Source organism: Mastomys coucha, unplaced genomic scaffold (genome assembly GCF_008632895.1).
Source record: "Mastomys coucha isolate ucsf_1 unplaced genomic scaffold, UCSF_Mcou_1 pScaffold5, whole genome shotgun sequence".
NCBI classification, from domain to species: domain Eukaryota; kingdom Metazoa; phylum Chordata; class Mammalia; order Rodentia; family Muridae; genus Mastomys; species Mastomys coucha.
Genome location: NW_022196911.1, coordinates 78190646 through 78202722, shown reverse-complemented (window position 1 = coordinate 78202722; position 12077 = coordinate 78190646). Strand labels below are relative to the sequence as shown.

Here is a 12077-nt window from a genome sequence, read left to right as displayed (position 1 = left end):
CTGACCTCTATCTGCTTGTTCTTCAAGACTTAGCTCAAGAAGCAGCATTTTCAGGACGTCTGGCATGATTTCTGGAGAAAGAGGGACTCTCTCCCTCATCCCCCTTCATTTCTAGTCTACAGAGATTCCTATCATACTCTGGAATGTGTGTCTGAGAGCCTGGCTGGCCACAGCCATACTATTCTCACATCTCAAATACCTGCCAGCGCCCAGAATATAGTAGCTGCCCGACATAATCATGCCGCTTCCATCGCTGCCTACAGACCGTGTGCACCCAGGGCCTTACACACATGCAGATCGGACTGCTGTCCCATTTACACTATGCACTGGGGCTGTACCTTCTGTCGGGAAGGATAGGCACCCTCCATCCCTTCACTTGGCTGAGGCGAGCATCGGAGAGCTCGATGTGCAGAGGTAGTTTGGGGACCCAGACTGTCATTTCCAGGGAGGCACTGAGGACATCATAGCGAAAGGTGACTCTGGCGTTCATGGACCCTCGAGACTCCTTCCCGCTTACAAACACATAGTCACAGCTGCTGGACACCTGGGGAAAAGCAGGAACATATAGCTGGGGCATGGCTTGCCCTGGAGGTCCTCCTGCTGGGTGGCTCAGGGTACTTGGGTCTGACTACCGGGCCAAGGAGGCTGCTGGGGAGGGCGTAGAGAAAAAGACTTCAGGGCAGAGGCCTCCCAGAGCTGCTCTCTACTGCAGCATGCTTAGGGCTCTGGAGCCAGGAGTCCGAGATGGACTCCTCCACCCCACAGGGGATGTTTGACTCTTCAGAGTGGTAGAGAGGAACTGGAATGAGGGACAGGTTCCTGCTTCCTCTGTGCCATGGTAGCATGATTTGCTAGGTGAGTGGGCAGATGGCTAATTTCAAATGAAGGGCTGTTCCTGGCAGGTTTGGCAGAGAAGGAACGGGGAGGAAAATCTGGGATCAGGGAAGCATGAGCACAGATTGGTGGATGGTGGCCACTGATACGCACCGCTTCTGAAAATGTGTGCCCATCTGGCTAGCAACCCCATGCCTAGAGGCTGCTACTGGAACCTACATGCCTACTGGAGATGTGTTGCTGGAAGCAGTGTTCAAGTTCAGTCTTTCTCAGGGGAGCTATTGTCAAGGCATCTTGGGTAGAAACAGGTGTCTGAGTGTGCTTCAGGTATGTACATACCCAACACACCTTAGAGTGGATCTTATATACACATACCTGGACACTCCCATCAGACACACCTTGGGGCCCTTCTGTGTGTCTTGGAAAAGTTACCATGGCTATATCCCAAAGCCTCCACAGCTGTAGGGGAGTTGGATTCTACCTTGTGGTGGTTGGAATGAGAACGACTCCCATAGGCTCATATATCTGAAAACTCAGTCCTCCATTGGTGGCACTGTTTGGGAAGGATTAGGAGGTGTGGCCTTGTTGGACGAGGTCCACTGGGGACCACATCATTCCCAGTGTGCTCTCTCTCTGCCTCCTGCCTTGGACCTTATCTAAGCTCTCAGCTACTGCTACAACACTATGTCTGCCTGCTGGTTGCCACGCTTCTTACCATGATGGTCATGGACTAATCTGCAACCGTTAGCCCCAAATTAAATGTTTCCTTTTATAAGTTGCCCTGGTAATGGTGTTTTGTCATGGCTATAGAGAACCAAGACAGCTCCCAATAAACTCTTCTATAAATTGCCTTGGTCATGGTATGTTAGCACAGAGATAGTAATTAAGACATGTCTCAGCCACATTTATGGACCCGTGGACCATCCCAAGCGCTTGGAGGTTAGCTTCTTGTATCGTCTTCGCAGCGAGGTGGAGAGAAATAAGAATGTTCCATTCGCACTCTCGAAGGCAGGGGATGCCAAATTCAGTCTAGGAAGTTCCACTAGTGGCCTCCATAAAGAAGGCTTATCTCATAGAGATTCGTAGCAATTCATTTAGAAGTCTCTGCTGATGTCTTAGCCATCACAGGATGGGGCAATGTGGTGGCTAAGCAAGCACTGTATACAGACTCTTGGGGGGTGGGGAGGCAGCTGAATCAGGTCATCAAGTCAGATGAAGGCTCTGTGTCCTGGGCTAAGGAGGAGACTGACAGAGCTGGTCTCTGAAGAGCAGCTGTGAGTAGGAGGGAGTCACAGATGGGAGGGTCATAGGGGCTGGTAGGTGCTGGGGTATGTTAGATCCTCTATTGTTAAGTCTGCCCTCCTTAGCTCCAGATTCCCTGCCCTATTAGCCTCCTGCCAAGGACTCAGGGAATATCTGCCCATCCCTTCTTGCCTTGTTTGAATCTCTCATACACAGGGCTTGATAATGACTTGCTGGGTTGGGCTTACATATCAACATTGCCTGTCTCCTTTTGGCTTGTCTTATTCTGCCAAGATGCTCACCAGGTCTGGATGGACAGCAAATGTGAGTCTGAGTGGGAATGTCCATGTCTGTGGGACTTCAGTGTGTAACACTGAAGTGCTACTTAGGATGGCAGAGAGGAGGGGCAACTGCTGGTCCACAGCTGGACAGAGGCATGCTTCATTCAAGGATGATCTAGAAGAGCTTGGGGGCCTCTGCTCTCCTTCCTGCATCGAAAACTCACCTTGATGATGTCCTCACTGTGAGACTGGCACTCCACTACGTCAGAAACATCCAGGACAACTCCAGTCACCTCAATAGCAATGACCTTGACAGGAATGGCTACAGTCCTCCCGGTCAGGATGGCAGTGTTGATGATCTCTGTGTCCTGCAGGGAGGCAGGGGTGGTAGGTGCGCGTTTCTCTCCAGGGACACGTCACCCACTGCCCTGGTTCCTGGCTGCCACCACTGTTCAGATACCCATTTTCCTTTGGGGGAAATGGCACATGTGTGCAGGGGCCTGCCTCTGCCTACCCTTAGGCACCTCCTCAGATATCCGGCCCAAATGGATTGCTACCAGAAGCCTCACACTCTGCATGCAGGGACCATCCCTTCCCCTGAGCCAGAGCTCTCAAGAGTGACATCAGCAATCCTCCTGACTGGTTACAGCACTCTGAGTGGGTCACAGACATCCCAGCAGTCTTCCATTCCAAGGTGCTGCCCACATCCACTGCCTCTTTGAACAAACCTCCCATACTCCTCCCCATGCGATTTTTCCCTGTGGCATCTGGGTCCTTCTGGAGCACAGTCCTCTCTTTATCTCAGAGGGGATGAGTGTTTCCTCTGATGGCTTCCAAAACTTAAGGGAACACTCATCATCCAGAAGAGCGCCCCCAAGCAGCCCCTGGAATTTCTGGAGAATTCTTCTCTGATGACTTCACCCGGGTCAGCTCTGCATTTGCCTCCCGTGAATGTGTACATGCCTAAACCCACAGGCATTTCCTCAGAGGCGTTCCTTCTTCCCTGTTTTCCCACCTTGCCCCTTCCATATGGACATATGCTCAGTCCTGCCCAGTCTCACCACATACACGTGTGAATTCATAAGCCATGTTGGGAGAGGTGTTTTTTCGAGGCCTGCTTACCATGGCTAGGGGCAGGATGGCTTGTACATCCCTTTGGATGACCGTCAGCTCAGTGACGGCCCGCTCCAGGTCAGGCAGGGCACCGTGGCCTCGGTAATCGATGTGCCACATGATCCTCCGCTTCACGGACTGGCTGGTGAAGTTCTCCATCTCAAAGTCCAGCTGCAGGATCTCTAGGGGTCCCTGACCCTCCCTGCAAGGCAGGGCAGGAATGGAGGTTAGAGGGCAGTGCTCTGCAGCCCTCACAGGAATGTGTCTCTTATGAGTAGCTGCTTTCCTCAGTCTTTGGAATCTCCCCAACCAACCTGAGTAAGCTAACCCCGGAATCCCTCTTCTGATTCTCAGAAACTGACTCCCACCAGCACTATGAAAGTCCATCTTTCTCCATGGAGGCTGCCTCCCAGCCTCACGTGCCTGCTCTGTAGACGTGGAACTCACCAAGGGGGTAGGGGCGTGCCCTGGGCCCAGGCCACATCCACAGTGGCTGTTGAATGCTTTGCCCCAGTTAGCAGCTCTGAAGTCACATGCCACTGGCCACTTCGTGACTTGGTGCCTAAGAGGGTCACACCCTTCTTGGCTTTCACCCTGGAACAAAAAGGAGGAGAAAGAGCCAGAGAGTCAGGCTTTGAGCCAAAGCTTACTCACTTGGTCATCAGTTCTCAGCTAGAGCTAAGTGAGGGATGTGATGTGAACTCGGGGTTTACTTAACATCGGGGTGATCAGTTCTCTAAAGTTGAAACTTTGGAATTGCCATCCCTTCCATCTTGTCCCTGGCCTAGCCTCTACTCCGTCTCTTCATACATGAGTGACACAACCTCTACACACCCTCGGAATTTTCTCAGGAAGCCCTTTAGGACTTAGAACACACCCCTGCCTTTTATAGAGACAGGATCTTATGTAGCCCAGGCTGACCTCCAACTTGCTGTGTAGCCAAGTTGAACTTCAAATTCTCCTTCCTTATCTCTGGAGCCCTAGGACTGTGAATGTGCAACACGGTATCCAGTTTGTGTGTGCTGGGGATGAAACCCAGGTTTCATTCATGCTAGGTGAGCACTGAACTACATCCCCAGCCCTAGAACCTCATTTTTTGACTGACATGAGACACAGCAGCACCGAGTTCTGCTAGGGCAACAAAGAAAATAATCCATCCGTCATCACTGGGACAGCTTTTCAGACAGCCAAGTAGAGGTGTCCTTTGAGCCTCCAGCTCCAGCCTCTCCAATTGCTTTCTCACCGTAGTTTCAGATGACCTCAAGGCCTCATCACCCTCCTCTAAATGCAGGCAAGATGCGCCCCGCCGTAAATACCCTTCAGCTGTGTCCTAATTACTGCCGACTAAAGGCAGGTTGATGATCTACTCCCTAAATCTACATGCTCTGCTCTTGTTAATGCAGCCCAGGATGGCTGGTAAAGCCCATTTGCATTTTAGTCTCCATCACAGAATCAGGTAGGATACTCTCTAGAGATTTGTGAGCTTTGTGGGAGTGTGCTCAAGGAGGGAGTCCGGAAGGAAGTTGGGGAGGCTCATGGTGATAAATCCGTTTCTAGACATATTGCTTGTACAAGGGAGCAGTTTGGTAAGGCCTGTTTAATGTCTTCAGAACCCCCAACCTGACTCAAACCATACAGTCCTACCCCCCCCAAAACAAAACAAAACAAAAAACAAAACAAACAAAAAACAACAACAAAAAACAAAACAAAACAAAACAAAAAAAAACGATGTCCAGAGGAAAAGGGGATATGATTAAGGCATCTGTGAATACATGTTCTCTGTATAGACAGGACCGGGCATACCAGCTCCAGGAAGGTGTCCCAGAAGGACATCTCCTGCTCATCCCCAGGGCACCAACTCTCAGCTGCTCTCAGTTCTCCATGTCCTGGACTCATCTGTGAAATGGGCTAGTTACAGCAGCTTGTGTCTGAGCACCCTTCCAGCCCAGATCCTGTCCTCCCCACATCCATGTTTATAGAAGGGTCTTTACTCATGTTGCAAATCTTTTTCTATGAGGCACAGAGCAAGAGGCAGAGGGTGTGGTCGGTAGCTGGGGATATGATGGATTCAGTGGATAGAGGCCCCTGTCATCAAGCCTATCTTGAACTGGGTTCCCTGGAATCCACATAATGGACAGAGAAAACCAACTCCTGAGAGTTGCCCTCTAACCTCCACAAGAGGGCCATACCAGATACCTCACTCATACAAAACAAACATGTAGATTTTAAAAAGAAATTGTTGCACTGGACAGCAAGGACCAACAAGTTCAGAGGGATCGTTATCTGTTTTGGTGAGATGACCCAGGGGAAGATGGGACGAGGATGCTTAGGTCCTGCAGGGTCAGAGATGCACCTGACCTGAGCAGGGGAGCCCCTCACATCCCAGACCCCTTACCTAAGTGTGAAGTGCTCCACGCTGGGGCTGGTAGCTGAGGAGGAGTTGGGTGCCAGGTAGAGGAGAATGCTGAGTACTTCTCCAGGCCTGAGTGGCCGGTCCGGCAGACGGATCATCAGGTTGCTGTCTAGCCTGTGCTCCTGAACGGCCCTGCGCGGCGGCGGCCGGAACAGACTGATGCTGCCGATTCGCAGCAGCGGGTGCTGCGTGGGGCTTTCGGCGCGCGCGGCCGCTCCGGGCCCGGGGCCGCGGCGCGCGCTCCCGCAGCCGCCCGCCGCATCGGGGGCGTGCAGCGTGTAGTAGAGCTCAACCTGCTGGCTCTCGGCTGCCGCCTCCGGCTCCAGTCCGTCGGGGGACTTGCGGCGGGCGCTGGGAGGCGCGGCCGGGGCCGGGGGTCCGAACCAGGCCAGGGGCAGCTCCGCGCGCACCAAGCAGGTGGCCAAAGCCCCGCCCAGGCGACATGAGCTCCGCACCTCGCGTGCATCTCGGAAAGCGTGCAGGCGGACACAGGGCAACCGCTCTGTGACCCCGAAGTCGTCCCAGTCGCGACCGGCCACATAGAAAAGCACCTGTGCTACGGGCTGCGAGGCGGGCACGCGGGCGCGCACGATGAAGGCGCGCACCTTCCAGTTGACCGTCAAGCGCTCGGGGATGTCCAGGGTGCTGGACGGCTGCAGAAGCTCCCGTGCCACCACCTGGCTGGTGCTGAAGGGCCCCAAGGACACGTTGAGGACCGGCAGCTCCTTGGTTTGGAACACCACGAAGGGCTCCGAGCGCTGCAGGGAGCCGTTGATCGCCGCGGCCGTCGGCGGCCGCGCTTCCTTCAGGAAGAAGGCCAGCCGGGTGTGAGACAGGCGGTAGCTGACCGGTAGTACAGGGCTAGCCTGAGGTCCCGGGGGACTGGGGCTGGCGGGATGAGAGCGGCTGGCGGCTGTGGACAGAGAGCACAGAGATCCAGAATGGTCAGAAGAGGCCTCTGGGAACTTCTTTGGCAGCCCCTCCCCTATTCATCCCATCTCCCGCAGGGACCCTTCAGTGAGGTTTTATCCCTTCATGTCTTTTAAAAAGCCTGCAAAATTATGGGTCTCCCGAGACGGTTCAGTGGGTAAAGAAACTTATTGTCCATCCTGACAACCTGATTTGGAACCCCTGGATGAATGCTGTGGAAAGGAGAGGACTCCTGCAAGTTATCTTCTGACAATACAAGCACAACCCGCTCCTCTTCTCAGAAAACAAAACAAACCCACCAACCAAACACAAACCAACCAACCGACCTTGCTAAATGAGTAAAGGGCTGCTGCCTCAAAGTGTGGTTTTGAGGACCTGCCAAAGTCCGGCGCCCAGAGGGTGGCTGCTCAGGCTTTGCTCTGGCACAGGGGAGGGCTGACGTAGGTGATCTTTGCCACTGTATGCTGGGATGGCATTCAGCACTTGTCAAGCTTTAAAGTGTCTGATCTTCAGATCCGTCTTATGAATAGCACTGCGATCTCTAAACACGCAGTCACTTGCATTTTACAGATGAAGATTGAAGATGAAGACACCTGTCACCCCCAAAGTACATGGGCAAAGTCCAGGAGTGAAATTCAAACCTGGTGTAGGATTTCCCAGGGGCCTCTTGTCACATGATGCCCTCCTAGCACACACTATATAACTGGGAGACTTTGTCCTTGGTCTCCCAATCCCAAATGCAGCCCCCCTCTCTCATCTACCTAGGAAGCTACATGGTTCTATCAATTCTGTTCTGGTCACTGCTGGGTCCTGTCCAGTCTCCTTTACCCAGTGCTGGTATCATTTTGTGCTGATAATGACCCAAAACTGCTCAACTGGGTTCCCCTTCCTCTCCTCCCCTCGTCTACCTCTCCCCTTCTCCTGGGCACAGATGGGACAGACCATGGTCCCTCCCTGCTCAATTCCTGGGACAAGGAAGGACCTCAGATAAAGGGCTAAGGTTTTTTCTAAGTCTTGTTCCTTTCACTTGAATCTAGAGGTTAGAAAGCTGATGGGTGCCATTTGTCTGCATTTGCATCTGAGAATCACATCATTGTCATCATCAACAACAACAACAACAGCAGCAACAAACCCTGGAATTTGTGCAGCATGATGCAAATGTGTTTAGGCGTTTAAGATTTCTCTTGCTTGCTGCTCTCACAATAAAACCCCAACCTACATGGTGCTTGACTATGACATTCAGTGTCTTTGCCCGGCAGCATCAGGGGTACCCTGGCCCTAGTGTTCCTTCCTAGCCTCAACTTGTAATAGGACACCTCCCTGTCATACTCTCCCTACAGCCTCTCCTTGTTCACATTTTCTTTTTCCATTTGTCTCCCTCCTATACAAGCAGGGTCCAGCCTCAATACCACCTTCTCCAGGAAGCCCTCCAGGATGCACCCTCCATCTACCCTGTGAAATTTCTTTCTCAGAGGGCTGCTCTCATCTCTTGCCTTGGGTGATGGTTACTTACAGGGCCTAGCCTAAGTAGATAGCTACTTATGAGCCTTCAGCCAGTCACGAGTACTCTACCATGACTCCCCCATGTCAGTTAGTGGAGACCCCGGTGAGTACTTGGCATGCCATGCGATCTTCCTGTATCCATTATTTCATCAATGTCCTTTAGATCTTGCCACATCTACAAATACCTACACCAGATTCCCCACAAAAGCTGCGAAGTCCAAGCGCCACGTTCTCCAGGCTCTGGAGTCTCTTACTTTCCTAAAACCTGCGGTTTAATTTCCTACTTCAGAGGCTAAGGTAGTGGGGCTGAGGAGGTGGCTCGATGGCTGAAGTGCTTGTCGTGCAAGCATGAGGATCAGGGTCTGAATCTCCAGGGCCCACACAAATGTTGGGCTCAGGGCAACCCACCTGTAACTCCAGCCTTGGCGGGTGAGGATGGGGTCCTTAGGGCAAGCTGGTTATTGGCTAACCTCATGGGTAGGTTGTGAGTTTGGTTGAGAGATTTTATCTCAGTGAATAAGGCGGAAGAATGATTAAAGTTGATTTCCAACATCTGGCCTCTACACATAGCTATATACATGTATATGCCAAGGCACATGTAAACACACATTCACACATGGTTATCACAAATACACATAAAAAGAAATGGAAAGAAAAATGTTAACTGAATCTGATGTGGTGGCTAGAATCCCAACACATAGGAGGCTGAGGCAGGGTGGTGAGTTTGAGGCCAGCTCAGGCTATATAAGATCACTGACACAAACCAAATAAGCATGAAAACAGAAACAAAAGCAACAGGCTCTTGCTGGGCCCCAGAATCCACTGTGGAGTGAGCTGCACTTGATCTCACATGGCTTCTCTCCAGCAGCCCATAGGACCTCCCTGGGATACCACTGGTCCCTGGAAGTCAACGATTTATCTACTAAGGTGCCTTCTTCGGTTCTCAGGGTTCCAAAGGCCCTAGCAGCTCATCCTTGCTGGATACACTGGCACAGATCTGACATGGAGTCTGGAAGGTTTTTTGGAGATGTGGCAAGTCCTTCTGCCTGGCCCTTGGTCCCTGCAAGCAGAGCAGCTTGAGGGCTGGCTTCTAGGCAGTGTGGGAACTCAGGGTGACAGCCTGAGTCAGGGCTCAGCAGCTAGTCAGCTCTGAGAGCAGCAGGAAGCCAGGGAACAGATACTGGCCTAGACTTCTAGACTTACCAGACCAGTGGTTCTCAATCTCTCTAATGCTGTGACCCTTTAATACCATGTTGTGGTATTAAGCCATAAAATTAGTTTTGTTTGTTACTGTTATGAATCATAATGTAAGTATGTTTTCTGTTGGTCTTAGATGACTTATGAAGGATCATTTGATACCCAAAGGGATCATGTCCCAGAGGTTGAGAACCAATGCTCTAGGCCAACTCCTCCTGCCCCCCCCCAAATGAGTGACTTCCCATTTTGAGCCTCTATTTCCACTTCTAAAATTGCGGAGGTTGAAGGGACTCTGGCAGCATTGAGCGTGTGAGCATGAGGCTGGTAGGCCTTGTCTGCCCTTCTTTCTCTCCCATTCTCTCTGCCTTGTTGAAACCTATCAGATTACATTCCTAGAGCTAGGTGTCAAGGTCTATTCCTTTGTTTGGCCCCTTTTCCTCCTGAGGCTGACTATCAAGGTCCAGCAATTAAAATCTCCCTTTGGCTCACCTAGCTAACATGTTTAATTAAAATTCAATACCTCATCCCAACACGGGGTTTCCCTTTGTACCTTTATTTAACTGCCATTTTCTATGTGCCATTGTCTGTCTCCTATCCAGAGGCACACCTTTGTCCCTCTGGGACAAATACCCCTGCTCCTTTCTATTGTTCTCTTCTCTATTCTTTAACTCTTGTCTTTGTCTCTTACTACCTACTCTCTGCTGGGACAAATGTTCCAGTCAACTTGGCTTTGGGGTTCCTGAGCCTATACTTTTCTAGCTGCAGTCCTAACAGGCATCCCGAGAGTGGGGAGAACAGCTTCAGGAGTGTGGGGGCACTGTGCTCTGTCAAAGGCCTTGAATAGTGTGGCTCTGGTGGGTATGCACCGCCCTTGTCCCTATTAGCTTGGAGAAGCAACCATCAGTGAGTGGTGTTCTGAATGTCGATAGGAAAGCCAGGCTGGGTGGAAGGTCAGAACTCTGACCCTGCCCTTGCCAACAATCCCCAGGAGGCCCCAGCCCATCTCCAGAGACTGCTAAGTGGCACTTAGTCCCACTTGCCCCTTTTACTCTCTTTGAGGCTGACCATCTGGAGCTTTCAGAGGTAGCCTGGGAGCAGAGGCCACCAGATGGACACTGGACTCCCAGAGGTGTGAAGGAATTGATCAGGATGAGCTGCAAGGTACCTCTGCTTCCTGGGGTCAGAAGCTAGCCTGGCCAAGTCCAACCATCAGATCATCCAAAACACCTCTGCATCACGAATCTGAGGTGCCCTTTTTGCCTCAGTACTCGTACTTGAGCTGTTCCCTGGCCTGGAGCACCCCCCTCCCAGATGGCAGCCATTTCTCCTGCTTCTTTCCTTTAGTTGTGTAACGAGTTGTCCAAGTTTCCATCCTGCCAGGGAAGCTCCTTAAGCAGGAAGGCAAACAAGGGAAAAGTAGCCTCACAATTCCCTGAGACTGACCAGATTCTCTAGGCTCCTCCCTGCCAGAGTAAACAATAAAGGTTTACTCAGAGGAGAAAAGGGTTGAGCCGCCAGGACTCAAATAAGCTGAGCTCTGCAGAGAAAAGCAGCAGAGCAGACCAGCGGCCTGCAAGAGGTGTAGACCTGGAGTCACTTGGAAAGAACACTCTCCAACCCGTCGAGCTGCCGGCAGGCTGTGTGTGCAGTGTGCTTCGGGCTCCCAGCCCCGTGCACTGTCACCTATGCTGGGGTGGGCTTTGGTGTTGCAGCCTTTGAGCCATTTCTGTACCTGTAAATAACTTGCTCCCTCATCCCTTCCTCCCTCTCTCCCCCACCCCCGCCTTTTCAAATAGGGTCTGAAACTTGCTATGTAGCAGGGGATGCTCATGAACTCTTGATTCTCCTGCCTCTGTTTCTGGAGTGCTGGGATTACTGGTATGCAGCAGATACTGTTTTGTTTGTTTGTTTGTGGTTTTCTTTACATGTTTTGTTGTTTTTCCTTTTTTAGAGGTGCTAGGCAGGGCACTGAATCAAGGGCTTCCCACATGCTAAGCAAATGCTCTAGCAGAGCTGTGTCTCAGACCCAAGCACAGAGGAACCAGAGAGCCTTTCTTGATTTGGTTCCCCCATAGGCCTGTCACTCAACAGCTAGGGTTTACTGTGCAGAAATCTGCTGTTCCCACCCACCAGAACTTAGATCTGCCGGGACAACGACACCAATAGGTGTCCAGTATTACTCAAGCACGCAGGGCATGGCCAACACATAGTAGGCCCTCAACCAATGTTCGCCGAAAGGATAAAGTTCTCTGAACAGTAATGAGCTTCTTGTTGGTGAGGCACCCAAGAGAAGCCTGCATGGCTCTGGGAGAGGGTTTCAGGCTCTGGGCCTTAGTGGCTTTTATCCTCTTTCAGTGACCTGTGGATAGGGACACTATTCTGAAAGGGGGCCGCCAGCATTCAGGTTGATCAGAGCACTGCTGTTTTCCTGTTTGTGGCATGGGGGCTCACAGAAGCGCCTTCCACCCCAGAGACACCCAGTCACTGCATCCTGCTGGGGCCTAAGGTCTCCTCTGTGGTGGAACAGGCTTGGATCCTGTGTATTCACCCAGAAGGAAGTTGCC

The 12077-nt window shown here is 51.8% G+C and overlaps 1 protein-coding gene across 1 annotated transcript in view; it reads right to left on the bottom strand.

Moving 5' to 3' along the window:
* The window catches only part of Tmem132e (transmembrane protein 132E), a 57893-nt gene that overhangs the window by 5405 nt on the left and 40411 nt on the right, over positions 1-12077 (bottom strand). Inside the window, exons 3-7 of the mRNA XM_031354051.1 lie at positions 5866-6868; positions 3918-4064; positions 3480-3672; positions 2582-2725; positions 339-544 (exon numbers count right to left, since the gene is read on the bottom strand). Coding sequence (XP_031209911.1) covers positions 339-544; positions 2582-2725; positions 3480-3672; positions 3918-4064; positions 5866-6868 — 1693 coding nt within the window. The remainder of the gene's footprint in view (positions 1-338; positions 545-2581; positions 2726-3479; positions 3673-3917; positions 4065-5865; positions 6869-12077) is intronic.